This window comes from Octodon degus, unplaced genomic scaffold (genome assembly GCF_000260255.1).
Source record: "Octodon degus isolate 3935 unplaced genomic scaffold, OctDeg1.0 scaffold00008, whole genome shotgun sequence".
NCBI classification, from domain to species: domain Eukaryota; kingdom Metazoa; phylum Chordata; class Mammalia; order Rodentia; family Octodontidae; genus Octodon; species Octodon degus.
The window spans coordinates 27,665,881-27,687,237 of record NW_004524584.1 but is presented as its reverse complement, the minus strand read 5'-3'; the positions used below and the strand labels follow the sequence as shown (position 1 = coordinate 27,687,237).

At 48.1% G+C, this 21,357-nt stretch overlaps 1 protein-coding gene across 1 annotated transcript in view; it reads left to right on the top strand.

Annotated features, from left to right (window-relative positions):
* Fam173b (family with sequence similarity 173 member B) overlaps positions 1-12,822 on the top strand; it is a 19,439-nt gene extending 6,617 nt beyond the window's left edge. Inside the window, exons 2-5 of the mRNA XM_012517819.2 lie at positions 2,048-2,337; positions 5,118-5,255; positions 6,863-6,913; positions 11,956-12,822. Coding sequence (XP_012373273.1) covers positions 2,048-2,337; positions 5,118-5,255; positions 6,863-6,913; positions 11,956-12,126 — 650 coding nt within the window. The 3' untranslated portion in view covers positions 12,127-12,822. The remainder of the gene's footprint in view (positions 1-2,047; positions 2,338-5,117; positions 5,256-6,862; positions 6,914-11,955) is intronic.
* The last annotated feature ends 8,535 nt before the right edge of the window (positions 12,823-21,357 follow it).

Below are 21,357 nucleotides of genomic sequence, written 5' to 3'. Positions count from 1 at the left end.
CACACACACACACACACACACACACTGTTTTGCACCACAATGTGAGTGGCACCTCCCTCAAGTAGTTAGGACACACACGTGGTGGAGTGGGAAGGCCTGGGAGCGAAGCAGCGCCTGCGAAGTCTGCCCTTTTCCTTTCTCTTCTCCGTGGGTTCCGGGGCTCTAGGCCTAGCCCCACACTGCCAGGGCTGCTGGACCGCTGCCCCAGGGAGGATGGTCTGGTGCCTGTGGGGTTCAGCGTGACCCCAGTACGCTGTCAGGATGACTCACTGGCGTCCTTGCTGCGCTGTCTGCAGAGCAGCCCCGCTGTGCTGGCTGTCGTCTGTTTCAAGTCCAGGTCCTGTTCCCATCCCTGAGGGACACGTGAGCATCAGAGGAGGATGCAAGCGACGGCCTTCTCTCTGCAGTCAGTGACTGGCTCCGTGTGCTTTATTCCGTGCTGGTGATAGTGTTGAAGTGACTTAGTGCCTTTTCAATCTGCTTGCAGAAGAATCTCTATTACTATACTTATTTAAGAGTTTGATGAAACCAGATTTTTGTTTCTTCTGTTTCAAAATTGTGTTTCTGCCACTAAAGTACAGATGTCAGACCAATTTGATGTGGAATCCTTTCTACTAGAAATAGGGTAACAGACATTTTGGTTCTGAATACTGGGAATCGAATTAGGGACCTGGCTTTGCCAGGCAGGCGCTGTGCTGCTGAGCTGTTCCCCGGTGGTAATAGATGTTTTTCATACTTATTTATGTATGAGGCTTTCTTTCAGGATAAATCCTGAGGGGATTTGACTGACCTTATCAGATATAAAAGCTACGTTGCTTGTTATATAGGTCTTGCTTTGTCTTGGTCTTGACCCTCCAGCAGAGAAGTGTGGGAAAGGAGTAGAGAGGATAAAGCCATATTAATGTGCTGAGCTGTAAAAGGCTCAAATCAACAACTTCTTTTTTTTTTTTGGTGGAACTGGGGATTGAACTCAGGCCCTGGTGCTTGACAGGCAAGTGTTTATTCCACTGAGCCATCCCCCTGGCCAAGTCAACAACTTCTGTCATTGCCTGTCTTACGGAAAAGTCACTATTATGGACTACTGGACTATATTGGAATATTTTGCTGAATTCAGGCACCTACAATATTTAAATGACAATGGAATACACATCTCTGACAAAACTAAACAAAAAAGGATACAAATGATAGACCATTTCGTATCTGTATGTTCTAAAAATAGTTAAGATAGATACACAGCTGCATTCTCTTGGATCATTGAATAGAGAGATTTGTTCTTTTTTTTTTTGGTGGAACCGGGGATTGAGCTCAGGCCCTTGCGCTTGCCAGAGAAGCGCCCACTCCACTGAGCATCTCCCCGGCCCCCTGAGAGATTTGTTCTAATAGTGTTTGTGGACAGGATATCATGTCTGCATCTTGTACAATGAATAACTACTAAGACAACAATATGCAATGTATTGGTGAAACTGCTAGTAATGGGTTTTGAAACTGTCTCATTGCCATTTGTTTCTCAATAAAATTATTAAAAAAATGTGTGAGGCTTTCTTCATTCTAAATATAAAAATGCAGATTTTGTGGTTATAATTTGTACAAATGGACCTTGAATTAGTAATGTACTGGATTTTTTGTTCGTTTGGTTTTGGCTTTTTGAGACCGAGTCTTGCTGTATAGTTCAGGCTGGCCTTGAGCTCACAGTGTGGCGCACGCTGGTCTCCCGTTCATGGAGCTCCTTGAGCCTCAGCCCTGAGGCCTGGGGTGGCAGATGTGCCTCGTACCCAGCCATTAATATGCTGTCTTCTCAGGACGACTCCGAGACACACATACAATCAATGTGTTGGAAAGGAAAAAATTCACTCTTTAGCGGAGTGGGGGAATTTTCTTCAAATCATTTAAATTTTGTCAGTTGGGAACTCACTGGAATCTTACCTTGTGATTGTGACTGGCTTGGCTCAACCACCCTGCATAAAGCACCATCTGTCAGTCAGAGTTGCAAGAAACGTGCAGTCGGGTCCAGCGTGAGCCACCCCGCGTTCTGTTTGCTGTCATCCAGGTGCACCCCCAGGCGGGCGTCGAGAAGCGAGGCGGCCCGGGCCCGGTCTCTCTGCGCGGTCGGGAGCTGGCAGCGCGCAGCGCAGCCGCTGGGGGCTCTTGCTCACCGGTGTCGCGGGCGGTGCCCTGGTGGCCGTGTATGCAGTGGCCACGCCGTTTCTCACCCCGGCCCTCCGGAAGGTCTGTCTGCCTTTCGTTCCTGCAACTGCGAAGCAGATTGAAAATGTGCTGGAGATGCTGCGGGCCCGACGAGGCTCCCTGGTGGACATCGGCAGTGGCGACGGGCGCGTTGTGAGTGGCCCCAGAACCTCGGGACTCCGGGTTCAGAGTCGCTGAGACCTCACCTTCCGTTTCCTGTAATAGAGGCAAAGACCTGCCAGCTCAGTGTGACAGCTAGGGAAAGTGGTGGTTTCATTTTGTGTTCGTGTAGCTAAACTGTTGGGTTCATACCAGCGTCTGTATGCAATTCAGTTTTCTTAAATTTAATTTTTTCTTAAAGGAGAAGGTACTCTAAATATAGTAGGAAAAAAAAGAGCAATTCATTGCTCCTTATCAAACGTCTGTTCAGATTTGTGGGGCCGGCCAAATAGCTCAGTGGATTAAAGCCCCTGCTGTGCCGGCCCTGCCCCCGGGGTGCACTGAGACAGTGATTGAGACTGAGCGTGGTGGCGCGCCTGTAATCCCAGCTCTTGGGAGGCTGTAAACAGGAGGATCACTACGGGTCCATCTAGTAGCGAGACCCTGAACACCCTGTAGACCCTTCCCTAAAATTAGAAAAAAAAAATTGTGGACCTGTAGAGGTAGCATAATTAAAAGAACCATTTAGTCAGAGATTTGTTATTGGTACATTCCCTGTATTTATATATTTGGAATTTCCATGGGGTATTATAGAGTTAAAATGAGTAAGAGCCAGTGGTGAGCCCCCACTTAGCTGAAAGCAGGCATTTGGCAACTTTGCTTCATCTTCATTGCAATATATATATATATATTCCCAGTGCTATTAAGTATATTCTTTCTGTTTGACCATCACAACCCTCATCTGTTTTGCAATGAAACTGAATTTTTTTCTTTTTTTTTGTATTTTAGGCCCCTGCACCTGCTTGCAGGTACTTTAATCTGGCTGGCCCTGAAACGATGAATTTCTTTTTCTTTTTCTTTTCTCTTTTTTCTTTTTTTTGCGGTACCGGGGATTGAACTCAGAATCCTGCTCTTGCCAGGCAAGTGCTTATTCTACTGAGTTGTCTTCCCGGCCTTGAAACTATGAATGTCTTAAGCAGTACTTCCCACTCCATTCTTTCCCCTAGTTCAGGCAACCATTAGTGTCTATTTTTAGTAAATTGGGAGATGTATATATTAATTGGGTGGAAAGTTGAAGTGCTCTATTTGAATCCTTTGCATACTTGAGTGTACCTTCTGGCTTCTCTCGGCCCTGTATCTGGATGGTTATGTTTGGGGGACAGCCCAGGCTGGGGGCCAGGCAGATGGGTCGCGGGACCCAGGACCACTGGGCTTCCCTCCCATCATCACAAGGCTGGTGGGGGCCTGTGGGCTTTGCTCAGATGCATTCCATTTTGCTTTTACCTGTTTTCAAGTTGGCAGACACGTCATTCAGTTCTAAGGAATGTGCAGCTGCTTGCAGGTTCTCGCTGGCAGGTTTTTCTGAGACACAGTTTCCCTATGTAGTCAGGCTGGCCTCGAGCTCACGGACATCCTCCTGTCTCAGGCTCCTGAGGGCTGCGGTTAAGGCGTGCACCACCATCCCTGGCCTGGTGGGAGGATGTGGCGGACTTTCAGCAAGTCCTTGTGAGGCCTGTCAGGTGCTAGCCAAACTGGAATTACCTCTGCAGCTGTGCAAAGCAATTGCAAATTCACTTCAGAACTCGAGGTGAAGTCTGTGACTAATGGCTGGGCCAGCGCCTTGTCCATGAGCCATCTTCCTTTGGACAGCATGCATTTTAAAATGTGTATCCGTGTAGACTGGTGCAACCACTTTGGAAATCAGTCTGGAGATTCTTTAAAAAAAAGCTAGGATTAGAGGAACCACATAGCCCAGCTATTCCCTTTCTGAATGTTTTCCAAGAAAACATCATACCACAGTGATATATGTGCGCCCATGTTTATAGCAGCACAGTTTGTTATAGTAAAAATCTTGGAAACAACCAAAATACTCAAAAACTGAGGAATGGATAAAGAAAGATGAGGCATTTTTTAACTACTAAGCTATAAGAAAGGATAAACTTGAGACACTTATAGGGAAATGGATGTGACTTGAGTCCATAATTATAAGTGAAATAAATCAGACTTGCATAGGTAAACATTATATTGTCTCCCTGGTGTAAGAAGCTGGAAGTGTAAATAAGACCCAAAATATATGATAAATAGGAGATAGGAAGAAAATGCTCAAGAGGAGAGAGGAACTGGAATGGGAGGGGAGGAGAAAAGAAGGAAGGGAAAAGGAAAAATACATTTAAATAACAGGAGAGTTTAGAGACACTACTAATTTCAATTATCTCATTGAAAGGAAAGATACAAGTCTATATTGCTTGATCGATTTTTCTTTTGTTTTAGTATTCTAGGGAAGGGTCTACAGGCTGTTCAGGGTCTTACTACTAGATTGGACTCGTAGTGATCCTCCTGTTTACAGCCTCCCAAGAGCTGGGATTATAGGCACATGCCACCACACCCAGTCTCAGTTGCTGTCTCAGTACGCCCTGGGGGGGCGGGGCATGGCAGGCCCTGGGGACTGAACACTGGGCCTTGAACCTGCTTGCAGGTGCTTTAATCCACTGAGCTATTTGCCCAGCCCTTGATTTTTCATACCTATATCTTGTATTATGAGTAACTACTTTTAAGATAGTAATGTGCAGGGTACTGAACACTATTGCTTTCTTGCAGTTTTGTTTTGAAATTTTATACCATTGTTTTTATTGTTTATTCTTTTAAAAGATAAAGAAAAAATGTGATTTTTAATGGGATGTATTACGATTATAAACTATAGATAGGAAGTACACACACTACTTGACTGTGTAAATTGATTTTTCTTCTTTTGGTACATCTTGGCCCCTCTTCAGGTGATAGCGGCTGCGAAGGAGGGATTCACAGCGGTCGGTTATGAATTGAATCCCTGGCTGGTGTGGTACTCCAGGTACCGGGCTTGGAGAGAAGGTGTTCATGGCTCAGCCACGTTTTATATTTCAGATTTGTGGAAGGTATGTAAGACAGAGAATGGTCCTAGTAATAGTCATCAAAATTTTTATTATCCATGAAAATTGAAAGTTTTGTTAAAAGAAAAATTTAGAATCCACATGAATACTTTGCCTTGGTGAAATGTGTTCACGTTTTTAGCCTCACAGGTTTTGCAGACGGGTTCAACTCTAAAGCTTAGAGCTTTGGATATGAGAAGAAGTCCATGGTGTCGAACCTGTGGCACGGGTTCCACAGCAGGCTGCTTGTACCATTGAAAGCCCTAAGAGGTTCACTGTCGCTGTGATAGGTCACGTGAATCACATGAAGTTATTTACTAAGTTAAAGTGTTCTGATTTGGTTTGTTACGAAATAACGAGGTTTTACATCCCCCTGGGGATCTGGGTTCTCCTTGAGGTGTATTCGCCTCTGCCTTGTGCACCTTTGCATGTTCAGATAGAGGCCAGGATGGGGGTGGTCTTAGTTACCTCTTTACTCGTTGCTGGGACAAATACCTGACACTCAAAATGAAGGAAGGCAAGGGTTATTTCGCTCACAGTTACTGTCCGTGTTCCGCTGGCTCCAAGGCCAACGACAGCAGTTCCGAAGTGGTGCGGCTCTGAAGACCAAGCTCCTCTGAAGACTGGGACTTCTCCACCCAAGTGGGGCAGGGCTGCGCCCCGGCCCCAGCGGAGCTGATTCAGCCGAGTTGACACAATGTATCACCTATCACAGGGCTAGGAAAAGAAAGTGCCCCCTAACCAGGCCATCCTGGTCTTTCAAAGTGTGAGGCACTTCAGGATTTCTTGTGCTTTCGAAAGCCCCGTAAGTTTGCTTTAGCAATGCTCCATAATGTGTGTTTTTCTTAAATAAGAATTTCCCGCTGTAATATTGTCATCAGTAGCTTATAAAAATTCACTTGAGTTTTGCTTGCGTTGTTCTTCATGCAGTATATAACCAAATGATCTCCGTATAGAGTAAATAAGACTTTTATTGGGCAATAAGAATTGTAATGGGCACAACACTTTCCCCCCACTTTTTCAACTGTTAAAAGACCATTTGACGGCACTTCTCATGTAGTACTTAGAGCAGAAGAGAAGATTAAAAGTCTAAGGATGGTGCAGTATAAAACTGGTGCTTCTGAAAAACTAAACACAGGTGGCTTTGAAGTTTTTGATTTTTGAGAAAGGGTCTTACTGTATATTCTAGGCTGGCCTTGAATTCACTAAGTAGTATAGGTTGGCTCTGAACTCACAGGGATCCTCCTGCCCCAGCCTCTCCAGTGCTGGATTACAGGCATGCCTGCCATGCCCAGCTTCGCTGTGTGTCTTTACTACGCTGCTTCTTTGTGTGTGGAGTGGAGTGGCCAACGGGTGTTGCTGACCTTTCTGACACAGGGTCCCTGGGGTGGACCCTGCTTGGAGTCCCTGAGTGGATGAGCTGAGTTACAGGAAGGAATCTGGAAAATTTAAAGCATGGGACTAGTACGAAGGGCAGTGTGAACACAGCATTCGTTCTGGGTGTTTCTAAAAGCCACACTGGCAAATGAGAACTGGCTGCCTGCTTCTGTGAGCCAAGGCAGGGCAAAGCCTGAGATTTTAGAATAACTTCTTGTTGCTTCCCTCTTGCCCAGGTGTCCTTTTCACAGTACTCGAACGTGGTCATCTTTGGAGTGCCTCAGATGGTGAGTGTGACCGCTTCCGGGACCCCACGCACTGCCGTCACCTCTCTCACACCCACAGGTTGCCCCCTTCTGCACCTCTTCTTGGCAAATGGGGCTGCCAGGCCTCTGGGAACTGGGTCTTTAGTTGAGTGGTTTAATGTGTACTTCAGGGTCTGGCGAGCTCCGTCATAAAAGATCCAGTCCTGCTTCTGAACTTTTGTTTCAGATAGAAATCTTAACGATCTCTCTGAGCTTTAAAAACTCTGATTCGAACAAAACTGCTTTATGAGGTCCTGGTGGTTGGCGATTTTCACAACGGCTCACTTCTCCGCAACCAAGCCACCCGGGGAAGTTAATGGGATGCTCCCTTTCAGTTCGTCCTCCAATTCTACAGGAAGATAATTTTCAGGGTGGATAAGCATTGGCTAGTTTCAATTTACCTCAATTGACTGATTTGCTGAACAGCTAAATATTGAACTTTGATGATACACTTCCACAAGTGAAAATACCTTGGAATTGTGCTGGAAGTGGTCCCTCTCGCCTATGGCAGGATGGGCAGGGTCGGATGCTTCCGCCATAAGTGCTGGCTTACAGAGCAGAGGAAGAAACCCCTTTGTACTTTGCACCCTCTAGAATTGTTGCTATAGGAATGGTGATGGAATTCGCTGTTTGTGTAACGCTAGGACGGGACTGATACAGAGAAGACAGCTCGCTGCCTTTACAGAAGGGAACTTCCTTGTTCGTTGTGTTATTCGTACCTCAATTTTTATGTGAGCTGTTTCAGAGCTTGGAGATTCATTCTTATTAGGAACTTCATTGTGTTTCTACTTTCTTTATTTCTCTTTGATTGTTTGTTTTTTTTTTTAAATTTTTTTTTGATTGTTAGGTTTTTTGAAACAGGGTCTTGCTGTGTAGTTCAAGCTGCTCTTTTTTTTTTTAAATTTTATTTATTTATTTATTTGTGTGTGTGTGTGTGTGTGTGTGTGTGTGTGTGGCCAGCTCAGCCCACCAGGGGGCGGGGCTGGCTGGCATGTGATGCTGGGGGATTGAACCGCAGTCCCTGTGCTTTGCTAAGCTTGTTCTAAGTAGGTGCTTTAGACCACTGAGCCATCTCACCAGCCCCTTCAAGCTGCTCTTGAACTCCCTGTATAGCCCAGCTGGTGTTGGACAGGCAGGGATCTTTTTATTTTTTATTTTTGGCTAATCTTTAGTGGCTGGCTGGCTCAGCCCACCCTGAGGGTGGGACTGGCATGGCATGTGGTGCCAGGGATCGAACTGAGGTCCCCTGTGCCTGCCTAAGCTTGCCTCAGCAAGCACTTAGACCACTGAGCTATCTTGCTGGCCTAAGGCATTGATCTTAGCCTTCTGACTGCTGGGTTTACAGATGTGACCACCATATTTTCTTTAATTGTTTAATAATAGTTAGAAATGCTTTTATTGTGTGTTCTTGGAAGTGAAGGTATTCTACCTATGTGTTGGTAATTCTCACTGTACCTGAGATTCAGATCAAACTCAGGCATCTGTTTTGGTCTAGAAGTGAAAACACTCAGAATGTACTGATCCTCAGTTTGGACAGCTGGAGTCATAGAATTGACGTGGAAGTTTGGTGATAATTTACTGCAAATTTTGGTGTTTGCTTTCCTTCTAACATGGAACAGTTAGGTTTTTTTTTTTTTTTTTTTTTTTTTTGTCTTTTTGAGACAGGGTCTTACTATGCAATTCAGGCTGGCCTTAAGCTCACTTTGTAGCCCAGGCTGGTCATAAACTCACAAGGGTCCTCCTGCCTCTGCCTTTCAAGTGCAGGATTACAGACATGTGTCACTATGCCGAGCCTCAGTTAGTGTTTGAGACAGGACATTTTCACTGGAGTTCCATGCATTGTTTAAACAGAAAGCTCATGTTTCCTGGGAATTCTGCCCTGAGAGGCCAGAGGCTAAGCCAGGTATAGGTTAGAAGCCAGAGCTGCCAGAGCTGTTGGGCCATGGCCTTTGCTAAAGCCTGCTGCTTCCTTGCGGCCCTCAGCGTAGACCAAGTTGATTTCACCTTATGCACTCAGAGGCGGCAGGAGTCTTATGATTCTGTAAGTGCTTTTGGGTCCTGAACCATTCTCCTGAACTGAGGTGCTCAGAGGATGTCCCTAGCGCAGGGCATTGGGGAGCAGCTGCTGTTCACAGAGCTGCAGACCCCGCCACTATGTGCATGTCCCACGTGGGGCAGGAGAAGGCTGTGCTGTGCTCGCGAAGGCCCTGGTCAGCTCCATCAAGCAGTGCACAGTGCGGGGGAGGCGGGGCTTGCCTCTGGGCCATGTGACCCTGCGAGTCTGTCTCTGGGTTGCACAGTGCCCCTAGAGGTGCCCGCCCTTTGGCAGCTGGTACTGTCCACTTGCGGCCATGCTTCTGCCACTAGACCAGTTGTTCCTGATACCTGTGGAGCCAGCGCTAGGGAGCCGGCCTGTGAGTGCCGTGAGCATCTAACATCACAGGACAGGATCCCGTTTGGCTCTGCAGTGCTGCTACAGGGCTGCAGACACTCCATTATATGAGCCCCTTTTCAGAATGCAGGACAGAGCAGTCATGGCCTGGCAGAAACCTTGCTGTGACTTCTCACCGTACCTTGACAATTTTATGCCTGCATGCCTGTGCTTGTCTGGACTTCGCTGCCTGAAGCCTGGGCTGTCCCTGATCACTCACAGGTGTGACACCTGTCTTCTGTGTCACGTCATCCCTTGTCACCCAAGGAGGTGGACTCCAGGACCGTCTTCCTCTTATGCAGCACCCACCCCATCCAGCTAGCTGACGCCGCCGCGTGCCGGGTGCACCAGCCCCAGCTGCAGGTGTGAATCCCTCCGGCGCTGGGTCACCTGAGCTCCAGGAGTGCCTCGCTGGGCACAGAGTACTCAGTCAGTAAACCCCAGTGAGCAAGTGAAGAAGGCGTGACCAGACTGCTTGTGCTTTCCCAGAAGGCTATTAACTTTTTAATAATTGTATAGCCTCTGAGAACAGCCAGTTTAATTTTAGTTGTGGATTCTGTTAGGAACGGAAGAGGAGGTGTGCAGGAGGTGTGCGTGTTGGGTCTCAGGAGCAGTAAGTGAGTCAGGCTGACGGAGGAGGGACAGTCAGAGGGGAAAATGTGATTGTGAAGATCCATGGCCTCTGTGGGGCAGCTGCCCTGACAGGAGAGCAGAAGCACGCGTGACTGAGCAAGGTCCCTTCTGGGACTGAAGGACTAAGGAGGCTGGGCTGAGTAGGGTCCTGGGCCACCTGGCAGCAGTGTCCCTATGTGTGTGCGTCAGGTTATGAGCCTTGTGGAGCTCCAGGCAACTCGTGTCCAACTGGTGTCGAGGCTTGGACCAGGATGGGTGGGCTGGCAAGATGAGCTGGGGGTGGGGGGAGGGAGCGAGAGACACAGAGAGACAGAGAGAGACACAGAGACACAGAGAGACAGAGAGAGACACAGAGACAGAGACACAGAGAGACAGAGAGACACAGAGAGATGCAAAGAGAAAGAAAGAGACACACAGAGAGAGAGAGAGACACAGAGATGCAAAGAGAAAGAAAGAGACAGAGAGAGACACAGAGAGACACAGAGAGACAGAGACAGAGAGACAGAGAAAGACACAGAGAGATGCAAAGAGAAAGAAAGAGACACAGAAAGACAGAGAGAGACACAGAGAGACAGAGAGAGACACAGAGAGACAGAGAGAGAAAGAGACACAGAGAGAGAGAGACAGAGAGAGACACAGAGAAATGCAAAGAGGAAGAAAGAGACACAGAGAGAGACAGAGAGACAGAGAGAGACACAGAGAGACAGAGACACAGAGAGACAGAGAGACAGAGAGAGACACAGAGACAGAGAGAGACAGAGAGAGACACAGAGAGAAAGAAAGAGACACAGAGAGAAAGACAGAGACACAGAGACAGACATAAACAGACAGAGACACAGAGAGAGAGAAATGCCCAGAGCTGTCGTGAGCTGAGACAGGCAAAATGCGAAGTTAAGGAGGAGTTAGGCCCGGGAATGTGGCGCAGCGGTGGAGCGTTTGTCTAATGCAGTGCGTATGCACACGACTCCAGGCTCAGCCTCTCCCGGAGTTGGGTGATCTGTCTCATGCCTTTGAGCCAGTTGTAACTTGTGTTTAAAGTTCTGAAGCTATAATTAGAATATGATGAGTTCGTGTCACTTTGAAACCTATAATTGTATGAATAATTTTGAATTCCATTAGGCAGGCATGACACACCACTGCTTCTCTTTGTATATATCAAGAATCAGATTCATTGCATATTTATGTATAATTTAGTCAGTTAATTTATGATTGAAATGGCTCCTTTCATTTTTAGCTTTATCTTGACTTAGCACATGACAATCATTTGGAAATGAAACTCTAAAAGGGAAAATAATAATGGTAATATGAATAAGTTTACAATTATTCTTTTTATGAACAAAATTACCATGAGAAACTTCTGATATTTTGGAAGAACACACATTTTCTCATTCTTTCCTTAATTTTCCCCTCAAGGAATAATGCTTTTTTTTTTTTTTAAAGAATCTTTTACTGGCTGTTAAAAGAATACAAATTTTCTATCCACCAAATTAACCTTTGTTCCCTTGGTATTGACTGTAATGATAAATTAGAATTTGGGCTCTTGATATTAAGGTACACCATTGCTGTTGAGACAGAAAAAATGCTGCCTGTAAGAAATCTAAGATACTGTCCATTGCATGTTGTATTCTGATTTCAGAGATACTAAAAGTGTGTCCTAAATATATGAGGCAGGGTACGGTGAAGTAGTTATGTAGGTAAATAATCTAATGCTTCTTCTTATTCCTTATTGCTGTAGCATGACCTTAGTCAGCTAACTGCAAGCCGATACAACGGCATATTTTAGAACTGATAGCAGAAGGTCTTACTGCAACTGCTGCGAGTGCGTCTCTCTGTGGCAGGGGCTGCCTGGTGATGTGGCCGTGCCCCGCAGTGATCGTATGCTCGGGGAGGGACACTGAGGGACGCAGAGCGCTCGAAGGGCTTCACTCCCTTCCTCACTCGTCATCTGTTGCCTCCACAGATGCCACAGCTGGAGAGGAAACTCGAACTCGAACTCGCGGGTGACGCGCGCGTCATTGCCTGCCGCTTTCCCTTCCCGCACTGGACGCCGGCCCACGTCACTGGGGACGGAGTGGACACCGTGTGGGCTTACGACGCGAGCACTTTCAGGGGCAGGGAGAAGAGGCCCTGAGACCAGGTCTTCAGTGGTCACTGAGATGCACTGGTGCGGATTGAAATCACTGTTTCTGTCCTTAACTTTCGGAGGAAACAAACAGAAGTTAAGGAAAACAGGCAAATTTAAAATCCACTGCTAATGGAATATTTTCAGAAAAAAGTGCGTTCTGCCCTTTGATGTCCTAGGGGTGGGAAGCCGTCTGCAGCTTTCTACCTCGTAAACAGTGCGGCCCAATGCCACTGATGAGGAGACAGTCTTTAGAGAGTGTATAGATTGGCCAGAGTTTTAGTTTCCTGTCACTTTCTTCATACTTAAGATTTACCTTTTCTTTACGGAAAAATTAACTTTCTTGAGGATTCAGGGAGGTGTTTACATTGATAGCATTTATTGGACATCATTTGCTCCAAGATTAGTAGGCTGCTACATGCTGTGGAGCCTAACGTGTATATTTGAGTAGGTGTTTATATGTGTGCAAAGGGGTGTGCGTAGACATGCGTTTTGACATTTCTGGGGTGTGACGGACCTCCAGCTGCAGGTGTCTCATAGCTGTAACTGGCAGTGCGTCCACCTTGGTGTGGTTCTATGTTACACCATTTAGAGAGGTGTCATGGTATGAGGGCGTAGCTGGCAATGGCTAGGGAGTGAGGCAAGCCCATGTGAAAGCACATGCCCATGATGGCCTTCGGGGGGCTGAGGCGGGAGGGTCACAGGCGTGAGGCCGGCTTGGCAGCTCGGGAGGGAGGTGCAGCTCAGCGTGCAAGTGCTCCTCTAGGTCCAGGGTTCAATCCCTACTTCTCTCCCAAAAGAAAAGAAAGGAAAGAAGCAAGAAAGAATAAAATGAATGACGGTGAGCCCTGACTCGAGCCTGTTGTGTGGTCTCGGCCTTGCCATCCCCAGGGGACTCGGACAGTGGCTTCTCTCTCCCGGCCTCGGCTTCCTGAGCAGCCCCACCCGCTCCAGAGTCAGAGTCAGGAAACACTGTATGGGAAACTGGGCACCAGTTTTTAAAGCTCACAGTACATAGTCTTTGGTGTGTAAAATGGTATTTTGTTTATTTTACACAGTAAAGAAAACTTAATTGAGGAAGTTGGAAGTTGCAGATTATTTCTGCTAGTCACCTTTTTATCTTACGAGAGCAGCCATTTATTTTTTTATTTTTAAAGAATACAGAATAGTGATTTAAAAAAAAAAAAAACAAAAAACATTAGAAACGATACAAGAAGGCCAGCCAAATAGCTCAGCAGATTAAAGTGCTTGCAAGCAGGTGCCGAGGCCGGAGGTTCAATCCCTGGGCCTGCATGCCCCGCACTCCAGGGTGTGCTGAGTCAGCAATTGAGACCGGGCGTGGTGCGTGCGCATGTAATCCCAGCTCTTGGGAGGCTGTAAACAGGCGGATCACTACGAGTCTGATGTAGTAGTGAGACCCTGAACACCCTCTAGACCCTTCCCTTAAAAATAAAAAAAGACACAAGATTTCACTAAATATAGTAGTAAGGATTCAACAGTTGTTGCTGTATTGCATGACGCTATCTTCAGATTCGTTGTTCAGATTACCAGATATAAATGTGTAAGATTAGTTTAAAACAAAACAAAACAATAACATGGGGCCGTGGAGATGGCTCCGTGGAGTAAGCGCAAGGGCCTGAGTTCAATCCTGGTTCACCAACAAAACAAAACCAAACAAAAAAATAGCAAAGAAGTTACAAGAAATTCAAAAGAGGACAAAAAAAAAAAAAAAAAAAAAAAAAAAAAAAAAAAATCAGTTAAAAAAAAAAAAGCATTAACTGATCCTTTCAAAAGACCAGCAAGATTGACAATGCAATTATCCAAACTCTTCTGCATCTATGCCTGTATTTTTCCCCTTCTTTCCTTTGTCTTTTCCCTCATCCCAGTTTTTCCTTCCCAATGAACAATTTCTTTACCTTTCACAGTATCTGCTGTACCTTTTAGATTTTCATTACTCTTTCAGGTTCTCACACTAGGGAGATAATATGACGTTTGCACACGTGGGTCTGATTTATTTCACTTACCAATATAGTCTCTAGCTGCATCCATTTACCTACAAAAGGCTCAAATTTATCTTTTTTAAATAGCTGAATGATACTTCATTGTGTAAAACTTTTTTTTTTTTTTGCTCCTTGAATGCCTTCAGGGCACTTTTGCATGGCTGGAGTGTTGTGGGGATCGAACTACAGCAAACTGAGGCTGCCAGCATTGTGGAAGCAGCCACTTAAAGAACTGAGCTAGGGCTGGGCCCCCATCCATTGTGTAAAACTACCGTATCTTTTTTATCCATTCCTCAACTGATGGGCATTTGGGCTGTTGCCTCGTGGCGCCCAGGGTGTAAGCCTTGTGCTCCCAGCTGTGCCAGGCGGGCCTCCGCAGACCTTGGCAGGTTCTAGTGTTCAGACTCCCTCAAAGGTTGAGTGCTGCCAAGTACGGTGAAACCAGTTTTAAAGATTTAGCAGTGAAGTGCTCTTTCAGATATGCCAGGTGTGTTTGCCGTCACTGGGAGATGGTGTATACATGGCAAGTCGTAGCAAACAACAGCAGAAATGCAAGATTCTTGGCACTTAAGTTACCTAGCTGGGTGCTGTCCTTCTGCCGAAGAACTTTCCCTGGTGGCCAAAGCCGTGAGTCTCTGGCTGGCAAGAAAGAAGCCTTCTGAAGTGCAGGAGTCTGGTACACGTGGGGTTTGGCAGGTGTTCTGAGTTCTCCACGGCTGATCTTGCCCTGGCTGACGCACTAGGGGAGCGACCTCTTTTCCATCATGAGCCCAGGACAGGAGTGTGCTTACATCTCAGCGGACAGTACACCAACAGGAAACGCGCCCATTGGTTGTGGTATTAGGGGAGCGACCTCTTTTCCATCATGGAGCCCAGGACAGGAGTGTGCTTACATCTCAGCGGACAGTACACCAACAGGAAACGCGCCCATTGGTTGTGCGTCTTACTGCCCTTGGAGCCATCCCTGACCTAGTGTGCCCAGGGCTTCACGAAGATGTCTCTAGTCATTGGAGCTGTGGTGGTGGCATGTCCTCGCCCAGCTGGGCAGGAAGAGCCACAGGCCTCTGACCCAGCAGCCTGTCCTGGAGCTGGGGATGTTTACGGGCCCTGAAGATGGTGTAAACTTGCTTGCCGCCTGCCTTACAGCCGTTCTCCCTGTCTTGCTAGCAGAATCTCCAGTTTTTCAGGCGTCCAGCATGGGTGTGTTCAGGGGAGATGGGCCTGACCCTTTGTTTAGCCACCTCCCTGTTTGCCGTGGGTGCCAGGGTGGCTGGTTGGCAGTGGGCACGTGGGCAGCTGCTGCTATGCTGCTGAGAATTGAAGTGTGTTCTCCAGGAAGTGTTTTTGTTGCTAGGAGACACGCTCAAGGAGCACGTGGCCTTCCTGGGTTTGGATGTGCTCTGTACCGGATGCTTTAGCACCCACTCTATAGCCGTGAGGGAATGCAGAGAGGAAGCTGAGAAGCTGACACATGGAGCGGACAGGAGGCCTCCGACCCTGAGGCCCCCTCTTTCAGGACATCACTGTTAGTGAAGCAGTATACTCGTGGTGTTTCGAGTTGCTGTTCCATGGGTGTCATGAAGGTAGGAGAGTTGCAAGGCTGGACTGGGTAGAGAGGGAGCTGGCGGCGTGGAGAGGCAGCTCCCCAGGAGGCCTCTGTGCCGCCCTGGGCAAGGGCTGGAGGAGGCAGCACTTGCTAGCAAGGCTGGGAGGGCTGACCGGAGAGTGTGAGGCGGGGGGACCAGGGCCAGGGGCCATTCAGAACTGGTGTTGGGGAGTCGTACAAGTCAGGGGGGCTGTGACACTGGGCCTGGCACTTGCAGGTGAACAAATGCCTCCTTAGGGACACCAGTCACCTGGGAGGGCATCTTGTTCCTGGGGCCACGGGAGAATCACGTAGCGCCAGCCGTGGCCCTGCCGCACAGTGCTCTGGGCACTGGAGAGAAAGTGGCGTGAGCCTTTGGACTGCCCCTTGCGCTTCTTGACGCTGAGGAGCTGGTCACTCAGAAGAAGCAACAGCCCGCTCTGCTAGTTATGTTCCAGCCCTGGCGCATGTCCCAGTGCTCGTGAGGAAGGGCTTGGTGCTCTTGGCTACATGCACTCCAGAAGTGCCCCTGGGCCCCTGGGGGCTGCCGGGCTGCAGCTGGCAGAGCTCTTACATGGGGAGCTGTCCCGGGAGGAGACTCGTGGGGCCCTGCTCCTGCCTCCCGTGGTCTTTCCCCACACTAACAATGGCTTTAATGGATTATATTTAAAAACAGAATGAAATAGAAAAGAGAACAGAAGAAGCCACGTGGATAAATGGAAAGGAAGCCTGGAGGTTTTGAAGACATATTCCCAGAGGACAGTGATAGAGGCTGTAACTGTCACCTTTAGGCTAGAGGATGTTTAAAGGCAGTGTGACAGGGCGTGTAAATATTTAGGGCTGTCATGGGTGTTGGCTCCAAGAGAAGTCTGCGTGGCTCAGTGGGTTCAGTCCATGGGTGCCGTGCACTCCACGGCAGAACTAGCGTGGCAGAAGAGAAAAGCTGCTCAATCCAGGGCAGCCACAAAGCAGAGCGGGCAGGAGCGGAGACCAGAATCCGCCTTTGCAGGTCACATTCCAGGACTGCCTCCTCGCGGCACCAGCAGCTACCAGCGTCATCAGCAGGCGGGTCCCGAGTCCATCGGTGAGTACAGCACCCCACGATCCGGTCACCCTCCACACACTGAGACTTGGGGGGACTCATTAGACCTGAAACAGCACCATGTAGAGGAAAGTGCCAGGGAATCTTAATTACTTCACTTGCAGCGCTGAGACAAAAGCCCCGACCCCAGAGTTAAAGGGCAAGTGGCTTATTTAGCTCATGGCTTGCAGATGTGCTAGCTGTCTCCAAGGCAGGGTGGCACGTGGCAGCCACAGTTCACAGTGGCAGGACATAGCAAAAGCAGCAGTGGAGATGGGGGAGACGAGGCTCTTTCTGACCCTTACGTTACATTCAGTCTACCAGGATCAGAGTGGTGCAAGCACTGGTCCTGGTCAGTGGACTGGTCCACAAATCACCCACCCCTAATCCCAGCAACCTTAATCCTAGCATTGAGCCATGAATCAGCCATACACTCTGGATTCAGCCAGCTCTGAAAAAGCCTTATTTCAAACTGCATGAGGCTTTGAGGGCACATCTACACTTGATCTTAGCCAAAAGGCCGAGAAGCGATTGGGGGAAGGAGGGAAGGCACAAAAAAGGGTTCTGTGTGCTGTTTCCCCCGTCATCCTAGGGAGATGATACTGTCCCCATTTTTTTTTTTTAAATTTAAGTCCAAGGGGCTGGGGAGATAGCTCAGTGGTATAAGCACCTGCCTGGCAGGCACAAGGACCGAGTTCAATGCCTGGTACTGCATGCCATGCTGGCCCTGAGACCAGGTGTGGTAGTTACGCCTGTAATCCCAGTAGCTCAGCGGATTAAAGCACCTGCAAGCAGGCACAGGGGCCAGGGGTTTGATCCTAGGCCTGAATGCTGAGATGGCAATTGAGACTGGGCGTGGTGGCCCGCGCTTGTAATCCCAGCTCTTGGGATGCTGTAAACAGGTGGATCACTATAAGTCTGATCTAATAGTGAGACCCTGAACACCCTTCCCTAAAAAATACAAAAAGAAAAAATCTCAGCATTGAGGAGGCTGAGACTGGAGGATCATTATAAGTCTGAACTGCATAGCAAGACCCTGTATCCAATAAATAAATAAATAAATAACATAAATAAATAAATTTAAGTCCAGGGAGAGTCCTTGCTATCTTGCTCAGAGTCCCAGCCTGTCATAAGAGGGATTTTTTTTTTTTGGGGGGGGGGCTGGCTCAGGCTGCCTTTAAGGGCAGGTCTGGTGAGGCATGAGGAACTAGGGATCAAACCATGGTATCCTGCACCTGACTGCGTTTGCATAAGCGGGCACTTGAACAACTGATTTAACCAGCAGGCCCCCTTAGCCCATCATGAGAATGTGAGATTTTTGTTGTTGTATTTGTTTGCTTCACTGGAATCAGATTGTTTTGCCTGGTTTTGAAGTGCAAACCAGGGTCATTGGGTGGGTGCTAAAAGGACAGCAGTTTAAGTGCAGTGTGAAGTAGTAAAGATTTTGTGAAGGCATTTTGGATTGGAATGTGCAGCCTACCGCTTAGCCAGCTCCTTCTCCCTGGAGGCAGAGCTGAGCCCGGATGGCCACTGGGTGGAGATGTTGCAGAAGGGATCTGTGTGCAGCAGGCCTGGAGTCCTAAGATGACCTGCAGTGCTCTGGACCGCCCGGCTCCTCGGGGGACCCCCAGGCTGGTCTGTGGGGTAGGAAATAGCTTGTGGGCAGCCCACATCAGGCAGACAAATGCAGCATCCTGCAAACAGGGAAGTGTTTGGCAGTGTTCATGCTGGTTTTGCAGAGACAATGTCAAAATATTGAGAGGCTAAGGTATGAAAAGAAATTGAATCAGAACTCCACCTATGAAGGGTGAAATGTCAGGACGGCAGGACTCCGTGACATCTGTGGCACATTAGCTAATGGTCGGTTTGTAACACTCAGCTGCAGCGTATTGGCAGGTGCTTAGTGTGAGAACTGTTACCAGTGGCATAAAAGGAGGAGAACGGGAGGGGCAGGTGTATGCTGCTGATTCTCCTGGAGTACCTGGCTGCTTTCATCGTGGGAGGAGCTGGGATTTCACGATGGCTGAGGAAGACTGGTTCTCTTCAGGGGAGCTCTGGTCCTTACCTTGGGCATAGCTTGCTGGCCCCAGTGCAGATCTCTCAGCTGAGATCCTTCATCCTACTTGTGCAGATTTTCTAACTTCCACAATGGACCTTTGGGCCTTCCCAGTGCAGGTCCTCGATACAGCCTTTCATGGGACATTGTCCTGGGCTCTAAGCCTTGAACTGGACTTGTGGAGGACAGTGCTGAAGCATCCAGGCCCTCAGCTGGATTCTTTGGGTCTCTAGTGTGTGCACAGGTTTCTGGCACTCTTCTGCATTTGACTCTTTGGGTGAATATTATAAAATAATGCCATGAATTGTGTGTCCTGTATTAAGCCTATTCCCCTGTAAACCCTGGCTACAACATCTCCCAGGACTTAGCCAGAGTGAACTCAGTTTTGTTAACTCAAAGAGGAATCATTCAGCCTATACAGGGGAGACAGGCCGAGCGACGGGATTGTTCTCGAAGCTTCTGGTGGGCATGCCATGCATGGTGCCTGCTGTCCTTTTAAGTGACACTTCTCTTTCTCTGGCCCTTGACAAGAGAAAAGCCTTATGAGGATTCCATATACCCCATCCCTGTCCCAGTTGAGCGGGACAGGGCCAGGCTTGGGCATCTGAGCACAAGACAGACTATGGGCTGGCCAAGGAAGAATTCTAACTAGGAAGCAGAAAGATTGGGGATTGCTATGGTTTCTATCTAGATGTCGCTCCAAAACCTCATGTGCCCTTAGGCAGGCTTGGTGATTGGGTCAGGGTGCCTGGAGGCATGACCCGGAAGGGTTATCTGAAGTCCTGAAGTCCCTACTGTGTCCTGCATTTTTCTCCCTGGAGCCCACCTCCCTGCCTCCCACCTTAGCAATTCTTCCTGTCATAGCTCCGCCACAGCCCCAGAAGCCCCGCCCAGCCCCTCCCCCTCACACCCCTTCCCACCCTCCACCGACCTGTTCCTTCCTTGAAGCCTGCTGACAGTGGGCTGAAATGTGAGGCCAAGTGAATCTCTCCTCTAAAATTGCAGGTGTGAGGTTTTGTATCTCAGCAACAGTCACTAAGTCAGGGACAGAGAAATAGAAACTAAGGTCAGGAGGTTGGGGCCAGAGGGCCTGCAGCAGCTGGAACAGGTAAGACCCCTGAGGCTCATGGGCTTCTTCCTCCTTGAGGGGAGCCAAGCCTGCAGAGGTCGCCATCCTTGGGGGCCTCTCAGCTGTCTCCCCAATCAGGTTGAGTGACTGTCTTTGAAGAATTCCATTTATGAAATAGGTGTTTTTATGACCAATGAAGATTCCCCTTGTCATAGTAGGTATTGAACACAAGGGACTTCCTATTCCAATATAGTTAAATCTAGAAGTGGATATTTGTACAAATGTAGGACAGCTTCACCTAAATTGCACCATCAAGTAGTAAACTAGTGAGCTGGGGATCCTCTTAGGCAGAACACCGTTTTCCTCTAGGCTGAGGTTGTCTGTGGTAATGACACATTATGGTTATATTGGAATTGGTGCACTTGTGACTCAATGAACTGATGCAAATTGAACATGAGCAAAAAGATCATATAAGTTTTATAGGTGAGGGGAATTAGATGTCGCATTTTCTAATTTAATACTGCAGTGCGAACCTCCCCAGGGAGGGCTGATGGAACAGTGGCTCACTGATCACCAGGGTGAATTCAAGGGTGGAAGGGGGGCGTGTCACGCTCGGTTTTCTTCTCTGTCATACTGCAGGATGAAAAATTCGACAGCAGGATTATGTTTAATAAGAATGAATCCAGATGTCCGAATAGTTTCATAAAGCCCCACGTGTGCTCCAGCCCTGGTGGCCGTGCTCAGGTGCTGTGGTATGCTGGGGTGCCCTGAACACACATGCTCTCAGGGTGGCAGAATGCATGAGGGGAGGTCCCAGGAAAGCAGAGCTAGCTGGCAGACAGCAAAACTGCAAGGTGGGCCCAGCTCCCCCTCCTTGGTGGTCGCCCGCTTCTGCCTCCCCGCCACTCCCTGGCACTTACCATAGATCCTTGTTCCATGTGACCTTTTCATTTTCACATGTCCACTTATCTTTGGGTTCAGTATTAGATTACATACTGCTATTTCCAAGGGCACTGCCATTTTTTTGAGAAAGCCTTTACTATACATTTGATTTTTAGCAAGACTGAGAGATGAATTGGAAGTTATCCTCAGGTTCCTCTCCCCTTGCTCTTCCCCTGGCTCACCTCACCTGCATCTCCCTGACTGTTCAGAGAGACAGCCTGGGATCACTGTTAGAGAAATGTCAATGAGCGGGAGCTCATAGTCCAGAAATTATAAGGCTAGCTTTCGTGTGTTGAGTTTACACCATGTTAAGGCTTTTTAAACACATTTAAAACTTCTTACATTAGCTTTGAAGTTCAGCTCGGTTCTTCTCAGTTGATTAAACCGAGTCAGGTAGAGAGCCTTGCGTGTGGCAGGGCACGGGCAGTAGTGGAGCTGGGATCCAAACACAGATCTTCCTGATACCGAGGCCCACGAGCCAACCTCTGTTCCACCACCTGGCCACTG